General features: G+C 40.9%; 1 protein-coding gene across 1 annotated transcript in view; it reads left to right on the top strand.

Annotated features, from left to right (window-relative positions):
* LOC138029587 (dual specificity protein kinase TTK-like) overlaps positions 1–12500 on the top strand; it is a 26082-nt gene that overhangs the window by 1368 nt on the left and 12214 nt on the right. The window contains 7 exon segments of the mRNA XM_068877291.1: positions 448–654; positions 4422–4525; positions 4527–4671; positions 6452–7143; positions 8831–8982; positions 10713–10965; positions 12268–12396. Coding sequence (XP_068733392.1) covers positions 448–654; positions 4422–4525; positions 4527–4671; positions 6452–7143; positions 8831–8982; positions 10713–10965; positions 12268–12396 — 1682 coding nt within the window.

The following is a 12500-nucleotide window of genomic DNA, read 5'->3' as shown; positions in this document are numbered from 1 at the left end:
AAAATATGTGTATTAGGCAAAAGATATGAAGATATGCTGGCCTCATTGAGCAGGATATTTTTCGAAAAAATGAATAAACAAAGTGTTCCAGTCAGGCCTGGAGCTGCAGATGATGCCATACAGGTTTGTAGGTTGGCAATTGGAGCTTGGATCAAACTTTTCAAAAGCAGCTCAAGGCCTCACTCAAACACTTAATTCTTTATTATTTATTAGATAAAGGCTAAGGAACCAAAAAATATTTTTGTCTGTGCCAAGATCTTAATCTGGTTACTTCTATGTCGAGTGGTTAAAAAATAATGGTTAATAGATGAAATGAGGTTTGTTGATTTTGCTTGTTACAGTACATGACTTGTATTAAGTAATTTTCAGTTTTGTTTTAGATTTTTAAATGATAATACATGTAAATATGTTACTGTAACAGTAATTATTGTTGTCATTAACATGCAGGAAACAAAAGCAAATGTAGAGGTTTGCTGCGCAAAGGGAAGGATGTTGGAGCAAAACCAATAGAGTTGCTGATAAGAGCATATGACAACTTCGTGGAGGGTAAAAAGGTTTTGATTGATGACAGTGATGAACTGACGCTGACAGGGTTCTCAAGACTGAAGCAAAAAAGCAGTGAATCATCAGTGGATTCATCTCCTATGAGCCAAGGTAGGTACATTGATCATCATGAGGGAGCTGAACAGCTAGAGGGATGATGCAGTGGTGAGGTCACTCACTTCCCACCAATGTGGCCGCAGTTCGATTCTGGACTCATTGTCATAAGTGTGTTGAGTTTGTTTGTTCTCTACTCTGCTTCGAGAGGATTTTCTTCGGATCCTCCGGTTTTCCCCTCTCCTAAAAACCTATGATTAGATACAAGTTGACTTGATTTCTGTACATTGTCCTTAACTGCAGCTCTATATGTAAAGTACTCTTGACACTTAAATAAAAGTTATAATTCATAATTTTTATTTTGAGTCACTACATGTAATTATCACTTTTCATCTGATGTCATGTAAACCATGCTCGCATACAAACTATTGGGAAATTAAACTCTATTTCTCACAAAACACTGACTTGCTATTGTTTTGTACCCCAAGGTGACTGTCAATCTGATCAAGTTCTTTCAAAGATGCCATTCTAACATTCTGAATCCATTTCATTCTTTTGTAAATGATGGTTATGTTAGTGTTAGCAGGGATCGCGTTAACGCAGAAATCGTGCATTTTTACGCAAATAAAATCCAAAAAATGTATGATCTAAATTTTAATGCGTCCCAGGACGCAAGGCAGTGACTTAAATAACTCACACAACTTGCTTTGATTTGTCAGTATATTCTGTTGTTTGTTAAACTGTTGGAGCAATCTGTGATCATAATTGAAGTTCTAAGAAATGGGGTTTAAAACATTTAAAAAGGTTAAAACTAAATTTTCGACCGCCTTCTGCGGTCTTCTTCAGAGGAATGTACTCTGCAAGTCACTGAATGCAAATATAAAGTAAAAGACGTCACTGTTCGTTGCTCCTAAGGGAGGAAACTAGTGATGCGTAAACCCTTGGAAAGGGTGCTCTTTCATTAACAGAGTTCTTGTCCAGGAATGAATGTAACGGCTCTAGAAAAAGCCTTTGTCGGCCGGTCCTATGCATATGCGTCAATATTAATTCCAAGTTGGTTACTCTCTTTTTCTCATAATTTAAAACATACTCTATTTCTCGCTGAGGGTCACCAAGATTTTGGGACCCCCAAAAAATGCTTGGGACCCCAATTTGGCCGAACATGCGGGTCCCAGGACCCAGATTGAAAAATCCTAGTGCCATCCCTGGTGTTAGGTTCCAGACTGTAGTAATGCCAGGCCTTCTGATAGGGTGCGATTAAAAAAGGCAAATTATGCGATTTTTTCAGGGCAGATTGTGCGATTAGAAAGGCCAATTATGCGATAAATAATGTAAATTATGCGATTTTTTTCTCAGCAATTTTAAGCTTGTTTTATAAGGTTTCAGGTTAAGAAAAACACTTTTTTGCTGCCCTAAAGACATTTTGAACACAAAGGAACAGTAATTACGTATCTCGATCGACATTAGTTGGGATAAATAAAAAAAATGAGGTCTTCTGCACTACTGGTGCACCACGTTAAAAGTTGAAAGGACACAGCTAACATGCCAAATGAATGATAAAGGTGCTTGTCAACCACGAACTTCCGAAGATGGTCAATCACAATAGGGCCATACCCCCATTTATACGAGAGAAAATAAGCCGCGGCTTTCTCTGGCCGCAGCTTACAGAAGACTCCAATGTTCACCCCGTATAAATGGTACAAAATCTACGTTCACGTCTTTTTCAAGCCGCGGCTTATATTGACCTGGGTGTGCCTACTGGTGTGAAAGCTTGGGAACAACTCTTCCCTGATTCGTTTGTTTCCTGGAAAGCTAACTTTCAAAAGATATATAAAATAACTTAAGATAATAAACTAAGGCAATTCTTATTTAAGCTCCTGCATAGGATAACTGTTACTAAGCGAGAACTGAAAAGATTTAAAATTACCGTCGATGATCAATGCTCTCTATGCTCACATCAAGAATCTATACTTCATACATTTTTGGACTGTTCTACTACGTCCTCATTTTACAACGATATTGTGAAATGGTTCAATAATCTGAGCAACTTAAAACTTACTCCCCCGAATGAACAGATTCTATTCCATATAAAGGAGGAAAAATGCAAACTGACGAACGCCCAAGAACGCAGACTAGATATTCTCCTTCTTTACACCAAATATTATTTATACACTTGTAAATCACTTTCTAAGACGCCCAACTTTGTAGAACTACAGAGGAAAATTGAATGGCAATGGAAACTTGAAAACTGCTCTTCTGTTTGATACTAACCCACCCCCCCCCATCTTAATTGTTGTTATGTTTATATATATATATATGTACTTTAGTACGTGCGACTCGTATAGTATGCTGTTCGTTGTTAGTTGATTTTATTCTTTATGTACATTGTTATATTGTTGTGTTGCAAATTAAAAAAAAAAAAAAAGAAAAAAAAAATATATATATATTGACCTGGGAATATATATTCGTATAAATGGTTCATTTTGCGTATTTTGTACCCCGTGGCCAGAGTAAGCCGCAGCTTATTTCCTCTCGTATAAAAGGCCCTAATATTGCACGAAGAGAAAAACATCAGTCCATCGTCCACGTGGAGCGTACCTGTGACGTACTTTCTTGCTCGATCGTGAGCTGTCAGATTGGGCGGAAGGTGGGAACTTCCTTCTTCGTCGAAGAAAAAGCGAGCGTTTTCGCAACAAACTTATCCATGAGTAAGTTTTTATCAGTTTTCAACGAAAGAAACTACATTTTCCCGAAAAACTTACAACTTATTTTTCACAAATCTCTTCTCTACGAGAAGGCAACTGTGTCATTTCAGTGGTGTGTATATAAGGGGATGTTCGTGTTGCACCAATAGAAGGAGACTCGTACCAGGTCCCCGACATAAAAAATAAAGCCTTGAACTTCGAATGTTTACGAAATCGAAGATGACAAAGGTTTTTTAGCCTTTTTCCAAGATAAATCATCTTAAAAATGGCGTCTTTATGCAGGAATTTCTAAGAAACGTGTTGATTCATGTTTCGTTTTGGGAATTTTGTGCGTCCTTTTGTGAATTATGCGATTTTTCATGAATTGTGCGATCGGATGCGATTTGAGGTCGATTGTGCGAAATCGCACCATCGCGTAATATCAGAAGGCCTGTAATGCTGAGGCAAGGCAATGTAAAACGAATTGCTAACTTGTTTTACATTAATTTTTTTCAATACAGAAAGAAATTAAGCCACAAGATTTTCATAATCTTTTTTAATTTAATGCAATCAGGTTAATAACCCTCATCATCCATGATTGTATTCATTACATGTAGTTACACTATATTTAGTGTCGTCGGCTGAGTTGCCAGTGGGTAACCCGGAACTAGACTTACATGTAAATTCTATATTGCTGTGCAGTCCTTACACAAGATCCTTTGGGGAAAGCGTGTCCTTCTCAAAATGGTTGGCCATGTTGTTTTTCCAACTGTTTGCTTGTTAAGTTAATTTAAAAGTTGTTAATCCAAGTCCCTGAAAAAATATTTTTAAGACCCTCGCAAGTAGGGTTTCAATATTATTGAAAGGTAATTAATAAGTTGTAACAAAATTGGAGTTGGTTGAAATCATTGTACATGACTAATTCAATAATTAAAAGATTCACTGCTACTTGATCTTCTGGCCCGGGTTGCTCTAAGCATGGTTAGCCCTAACCAGCGTTAAATACCATGGAAACCTATAAGTTTTGACACCTCTTAATAACCAACGGTTAATGCTAACCAGGCGTCAAGCAACCGGCCCCTGAAACTTTTATATTTTAGATGTAACATTAATTTTTTAATTGATTTTACACCCATGCAGCAGATGACACCACAACAGGAAATGGATTCACAGACAATGGCATTCCGTCCGTTGCCGACAACACAAGTGGTGTAATTTCCTTTAAGCTGCCTAGCATCATTGAAAAGCTGTAGAAAACAGCCAGTAAGGTGCAGACCGAGCACAAGCAGCAGCAGTGATGAGACAGACTCTGTTCCTCTCCAGCTGCGTGCAAGATGCAGTATGTCAACACAAAAGCCATCTCTGAAATGTACACCAGATTTCAGATCAGGTCAGTATAAACACTACATTTACACTACACTACACTGCATGACAATAAGCGCCAAAAGGGTTGAGTCGACACGTCCCGCTTTTAAGGACAACTCCCCCCCCCCCAAACTTTCCACCTCACCCCCCCCCCTCAACACTTCCCTTTTGGTGCAGGGGGGGGGGGGGGGGGAGAGGTTGGGAGAGGGGGAAGTGCAAGTGAATAATGTAACGTTTAGGTGGTTTTTTTTTCTAATTACTGTGGTCTTCCCAGTTCAGTTTCTCAAATACTTTCGTCACTTATTGTAGTTAGAGTGGTTTTCAATTGAGTGTCGAAAGTAATTAGCGAATCACTTTGGTTTTGCATTACTTCACTCAGTGATTGGTTCAAAGTTCTCGCGCCACTTTTTCAACCAATCAGAAGTGAAACAAAAACCAATTGTGGCTCGCGCATGCACATTTTCCCACGTTTTTTTGTCAGCTACGTGTAATTGCTTCGAGTTTTGATTGGTTTACTTGACTGTCTCCGTCCTTTTCGATTGGCCAAAGTAATTACTTTGGTTTTTGTTTAACGACACTCATTTGAAAACCGCTCTATACCACACAAAAATAACTAAAGTCAATTAAGTGGATCTCTCAGATAGTCTGCACGCTATAATTGCCTAATTTAGTGGGCAATATCACTATAATTCATCTAATCAATATTGCAGCTTGCTGCATGGCCCGCTTAATTGAAATTTTGATGCAACATTTCCACGAAAACGTTTTGTTTTGGTTTATTCAGAGAGAAATTTTATCTCTTTCTGGCGAATAAATTTTTAGCTTAGGAACTCTCAGCGCAATCATTTACCGTATAATAAGCTGATAACTGACATTGATTGAACCAATCAGCACGAGAAATGCATTAACCAAGGTTAAACACTTAATAAACTGTACTAAATATCAAGTGGGAGGCGCGGTGGCCTTATGGTTAGTGCGCTCGACTCTGGATCGAGTGGTCCGGGTTCGGGTCCTGGCCGGGGACATTGTGTTGTGTTCTTGGGCAAGACACTTTACTCTCTCAGTGCCTCTCTCCACCTAGGTGTATAAATGGGTATCGGCGAAAATGCTGGGGGTAACCCTGCAATGGACTAGCATCCCATCCAGGGGGGATTAGAAATACTCCTAGTCGCTTCATGCTACAGAAACCGGAGATAAGCGCCGGCCTGATGGGCCTTCCAGGCTCTTAGCAGACTTTACCTACTAAATATCAAGTACAAACCTCCTTTTCTTGGTCCATATGCAAATCATGTACTGTAAGTTAAAGTTATGGATTCTTGTTTTTTTCCCTGGTGATTTATCGCCCACGCATAAATCAACAGGAAAAAACTTGGTCCTTATAAAATTACAGTACAGACCTCGAACTCGCTTTAATAGTAAGAGGTACCTGTACATGTATGTCAACCCAAGATTTTAATGTCACTCCCTGAAATGCTTCAGTTTCAGCATCAAGGAAATTGAATTTACATTGTAAATAAAAGTGAAAAGATTTTTCTTAATAAACAAGTAATCTGAAATGCTGAACCCTTCCAAAGTGCACTATAATTTAAATTATTTTTCTGCTATTTGATAGTTGTCCTCTTTAGTCGAAACAAGGGCAGGTTCATGAAGTCAAGCTTCTGTGCCATTTTTAGCCATTTCATAGAGTAACCTGCTATCCGCTGCTATCCGCCGGATAGCGCTATCCATAGTTTGAACAACTGGGCCCTGATCACCTCTGGCCTCAGCTCAGGTTACTGAAACTTGAATGATCATTTTCACTGCAGCCAACAACAGTCTGGTCTCAAGCATGAATCTGTCAGTTCGATCCAACAAAACAAGGCGTCGTCCAGGTCACACAGGAATAAATTTTGGTCTTCCAATGCGAGTAAAGATGCCTCAGTCAGTTGCAAAAGAAGCTGGTGATGATTTGGATGGCATCACAGAGCTGGAATGTACAGAAGATGACCCGCAGAAGCAAAGAGTTCTGTCTGAGATGAAGTCAGTTCCTCAAGAAAATCACATAACTGCTGGTAACACAGCAACATCTGCAGTCCCTTGCAGATCAGAGAAAGAGAATAGAACTGAAGAAAACAACCGGATTGGTACAACTCAAAATATGGCTATACAACAAGAACTGAGTAGATTGCATGACACAAGAGATAGTGGGTTTGTTTCAAAGACAGCAGACAACACTCCTTCCAACCCGCAGTCTGTCACATGTTCCAGTACATTAATTGAGGAATGTGTTAAGCAAAGTGCCCCCTCTTGCAGCTCTGCAACTCTTGACAACAATAAAGGAGAACAGCAAGGCGAGGCTCCCTTGGACCAGCATGGTGTGGGGTTTGCCCCTGGGTACCCCCCGGCCATGCAGTTTATGAGTACTTTAACTCCAGCCCAGGCCTCCCAGGACATTGTTGTTGTGAAGGGCAAATCATATCTGAGACTGGGTATCATTGGTAGAGGAGGCTCCAGCAAGGTAAGTTATTTTTTTCCTCTTGAAGATTCAGATGAAAAAGACTCACAATTGACATCATAATTATATACACTGTACCATTTTGAAGATCGCACTTACATGTACACAGATTTCAGAAAATTCACTTCTCGTGATTCACCTCACCAGGCTTGTGAGACGGTTTTGCAGTAAGATTACAGTGATCTAGAATAATAGAGAGATTTAGCATCACTTTTGCCGGTTGCCGTTTCTACGTGAAAGTTGGCATTTTCGCGTTTGCTAGCCTGCATAGCATGGCGGTTTTGTCGAGCCGGGCGCACGAGCGGCAAAGCCGCGAAATTCGCGCGCGAGAACGAGCGGCGAAGCCGCGAGAACTTCCCGGATTCGAGGGGTTTTTGACTGCCGCCCCTTTCACCTCATTTTGACACCCGGGGTGACAACATCGCCCGCCTTTATTACTTAGCAACCAAAACCGCCATGCTACGTAGGCTACGCGTTTGCCAGATACATCTACGTGGAATTTCTTCTCGTTTTTCTTCTACATAACAAGTTTTCTTCTGCGAAAAAAAAGAACCCCAAAACCGTAGTCCGGTAAGTCAAACAATTTAAGATTTCATGGTTGCAGCCTGATTGTCATGACTGAATCCTTATCGAAATTTTCTTCATGAACTCATGTTGACTCACAAAACAGCTTCATCGAACTCGCAAAATTTCAGTTACAGGAAAGGATTGTCATTTCATTTATGTTTTCTCATTTTTTATTTCATTTTTTTATATAGCGTCTTTTTCTACAGACAATGTTTACAAAGACCCCGATTTTTTTTTGTTTTTGTTTTTGTTTTTTGACATATATTAACTAAGTACTTGAGATTAACAGAGTCCAATTCCAAGTTTCCGTGGGTCACGCGAAGCTAAAGTCACAAGCTTCAATCCATTTTATGTGAAACGTGATAGCTGTTGTAATCTCTTTTTCTTGCAGTCTAGGAGTCTGAATTACACCCATATAATTGTACTTCACCACAATGAACCAAAACCTACAGGGGCACCCAGCAAGCCATTTCTTTCAAATTCATCAAAATATATCATGGTCATAAAATAAGCCAAAAATTGGCCTTTTGGAGCAATTTCTCAACATGCTGGGGAATTTTAATATCTGTTCCGCAATCGCAGCAGAAACAGACCAGAAATTTCGTTTGCCAGCAGGGCCAAGCGGACGTTTCCCAGCCCAGCGAGCATAATGACAACATTAAAATGCATCGTACGCCCAAATGGGCGTGGCAAGTGGCAACAGGCCTCTGATTTACTCTTCAATGAGAGGGAGGGGAGGGGAGGGAACAGAAATGGCGGGTACATTGACTACAAATACCCCTCAAAACAAGATATTTCTATCAGGAGAGGCGGGAGCGTGGGAAGATTGAACACCGTGATTAGTAACTTCCCAATACTGAACCTTCAATGATCTGTTCACAATAGAGAACGACTGTGGCCATTTTAATCCTCTATTATTGCCAAGAAAATTAATTCCCTCTCTCCGCTACATGTATAATCAAAAGTTCATTGTTATTAATTTCTTTATATTTACTGATGCTAAAATAATTTTTATTAAAGACAGTCTTAAGTTTTTTTATGATACTTGATTACTTGGCTGTAATGCCATTTAAATTGCAACTTATTCTGTCACTTGCTGTGTGAATTTTAAATTTGCTGATAGGTATACCGAGCCTTCGATGGCAAAAGAATATGTGCCATGAAATTTGTTGATTTGGAAGAAGCCGACGATTTTATGGTTCAGAGTTATTTCAATGAAATTGACTTGCTGAATAGACTTCAGGGAAATGATAACATCATCAAACTATTTGATTGGTGAGTTTTGCTGATTGCATAATTTGACTATTCTGTTATTTTACAAAACGTTATGTCAACTATCAACTAGTTAACCCTGCAAGCTTCCAAACGACTATTTACTATTTCTGACAGCTGCGACGCCTTTCCCTTGTTAGCGTTTCTAATTGTTTTCGCGTATTGGTGTGGACGGACAAATAGGATTCGATAAGGACGCCGAACGTTTTGATGTACGGAGAGAAAAATCGTCGTTTTATAAAATATCCGGATACGTGTGGACGTAGCCAGCGTAGCTGACAGGATTGTTGTTTTGGGAGGCAAATAACGAGCGACGGAGCCGCGCTTAGAATGGGGAGGGACGCGCGACTTCGTTGCTCGTCGTTAGGGAACTTAGGACGGCGGTGTTTTTGAGCCACGGACGGCAACCGGAAGTGGACATTTCGCATGCCAGGACAGTAGCGTCTCCAAGAATTTTAACCTAATCATTTCGAAGGGAGGAAAGAGACTTAAGAATATGGCCGTGCGAAAACCTGGACCGAAGTCAAATGAGAACGCGATGGGGAAGGGGCCGAGGAGAAGGAATGAGAAACTGCCTGGGATCAACCCCGCAACATTTTCGAAACCGCCGTTCGCCCACGGACGGAGAAAATATCATTCCTGACATGCGGATAAAGTGTCAGAAAAAATCCGCGTGTTAGTCAAATGTACTGTACCATATTCGTTAAAGTGTGAAGAGAAAGCAGAGCGGAAAGAGCCGACAACCTGTTTTCAAAAATTTTGGAAACTTCCTTACGGTAGCTTGGATCTTCTGGTGTTCTTTAATAAGGGCAGAAAGACGTAAGACCACTAAGAAATGGAGGAGATATTTCTTCGTTCCTTCCCAAGAGATTCGGCAAGAGCTTCATATTTCAGCTTTTTCTAAGCGGCAAAATGTGTTCTGCATTGATTGGTAATCACACTTATGATTAAGTATCATCGTATCAAGTATCATCGGTGACCAGATTAAAAAAGCTGAAGGATTAAGGCTCACGGCAACTTCGTTGTCGGCTGCCATTTGTATCCATTGGCAAGTTCCATCTAGTTTTCGCATCGGTAGCAAATGCGCTGGACAAGGCATTTCTTAATGTGCTGAAATGTCATTCTAGTAATACCATTGTCGACGAATCGCGCACAGTATAAACATCAACAGGGAAACGTTAGCGGTAAGTTAAAATTTCAGTTCGATCTTTGTAAATTTTTTTCCCTAGCGAGTAAAGCTTAATTGTATTACCGCCAATGTTTACACGTGGCGCGCTATGATTGCCTGGTAGTTGACATCAAGTCCCTGCTCGTCACACATTAGGCTGATTTAGCAACAGAACGGGAACGTCAGTGGCGACGTCGCGCGCAGCAAAACTACCAATGAGAATTTAGAATAGAGAAGAAAAGAGCGGAGTCTACTCTATTCTGAATTATCATTGGTATTTTTTCTGCTCGCGCCGTCGCCACTGACGTTCCCGTTCTGTTGCTAAATCAGCCTATTATTTGAAATGGGAGGTTTCGAAAATGTTGTGGGGTTGATTGCGGGCGGTTTCTCTTTCCATCTCCTCTCCCCGTCCAACAACCAACAAACTCAACCCACACGTGACGGCGAGTGCTCTCACCACTGCGCTATCACTGCACCCCTGCAGTGTCAAAATGGAAAACTGTTCAAGAACACCCTTTTGCTTCCAATTAACTTAATATCTTTTTTGCCTTTTTGTTTTTTGAAGGGAGCTGAACCAGGAGAAGAGAATCCTAATCTTGGTGATGGAGTATGGAAGTATTGACCTTGCGGGCTTCTTGAGAAAAAACCGCACTAAAATGACAAATGAAGAACTGAAAGCATTCTGGCGACAAATGCTGGAAGCAGTTAACTTGGTACATCAACAGGGAATTATACATAGAGACCTAAAACCCGCTAACTTCCTGTGGGTGGAAGCTCGACTCAAACTGATTGATTTTGGTATTGCGCACACTTTACAAGTGAGTATTGCATTTTCATGAAGGTTTTGGGAGTGTTCTGTGACCATCTTTGTCAATGGTTTCTTTCAGATGGTTCTGTGACCATCTTTGTGTTCTGTGACCATCTTTGTCAATTGTCTCCGGAAACTCTAGGAGACGCATGGGAGGCCAGGCCATAAAACTAGGTTCATGCACGACAATTGTCCCACCATACTTCAAGAATCTAAATTGTCGAATTGAAGCATATTCGCGATTGTACCGAAAGAGATGTCATACATGTTAACCCCGGTGAACGAAACGAGAGATGTTGACTCGGGGTTACTTGGAAAAAAATCCGAGTGATCCGTTGCGGGAGTCGAATCTACGACCTTCCGATTACTAGTTCGGATGCTCTACCACTGAGCTAAAGGGGCTAATCTGAAAAATCCGAGTGCTCCTCTGCAGGAGTCGAACCTACGACAACCTTCCGATTATTATTTCGGATGCTCTACCACTGAGCTTAAGGGGCTGATCGGAAAAATCGGAGTGCTCCGTTGAAGGAGTCGAATCTACGACCTTCCGATTACTAGTTCGGATGTTTTACCACCAAGATATAGGAGTCTGGCTGTAAACTGGCCATTAAACTAGGTTCAGTTGACGATTGTCTCGCTTTACTACTCCTTAACTGACTGCTTCTACATCTACATCTACATCTACATATTTCAGCACTCGGCAAAGTCTCTTTTTAACTTACGGCTGTTACTGCTTAGGTGGCCTCATACACCACAAGCCTTTTTAGAGACATCACCGCCAAGCCGGCCACTTCTACTGGAGAGAACAGGACAGCCACAACGCCGGGGACTTCATGCCCTACTCTTCTCGAATAGTGTGTGGGTTCTTTAACGTCCCACAGGGAACTTATGAACATATAAGATATTTGTGAGACGGGCCTACGGTTTTTAGTCCTTATCCGAGAAGACTTTAAAGTCTAACCATTTGCAGATGAAATTGCAAAGGCAGCACTTTCTCCTCAGTTATTTTAAGACCCTGAGTGTCGATCCGGCCAGGGTTCTCCTGATTGGTTAAAGTGGCGGTCCATTTGAGACTGCTGGGGCAAGACCGCAAATTGATAGAGAAACACTCTTATCTAATTAACCCTTGGGTAGTGTCAAGACACGTTTAAAACGAAAAACAGCTCACTGCAGGTTGCCGTCTCGAAAGTGTCCCGAGCTTTAGCTCCCTAATTTACATGTACCATCGTGAGTTTTTCTTCAAACGTCCTTAGCGAAATCCCCCCGCCCCCGTAATGGTTTATTACAAAAGTACCCTTTCATCTTTTCGCAGACAGACAAGACTAGTATCGAGCTGGACACTCAAGTTGGAACTTTGAACTTTATGTCACCTGAAGCTTTTCAAGATATTTCTCAGCTACCTCGATTCGACAGTGAAGGAAACTCCAAACCAAGGCTGAAGGTGAAATTTGCATCGTAGTTAAGTCTTCTCTGCTTTACATGCCAAACCAATAGGATTGAAAAGGGAGATGATTCCAGATTGGCTACAGGGAAGAGCAGCGCAAA

The sequence above is a fragment of the Montipora capricornis genome, chromosome 2 (assembly GCF_036669925.1).
Source record: "Montipora capricornis isolate CH-2021 chromosome 2, ASM3666992v2, whole genome shotgun sequence".
In the NCBI taxonomy this organism is placed as follows: domain Eukaryota; kingdom Metazoa; phylum Cnidaria; class Anthozoa; order Scleractinia; family Acroporidae; genus Montipora; species Montipora capricornis.
This window is presented reverse-complemented; position numbering and strand designations above follow the sequence as displayed.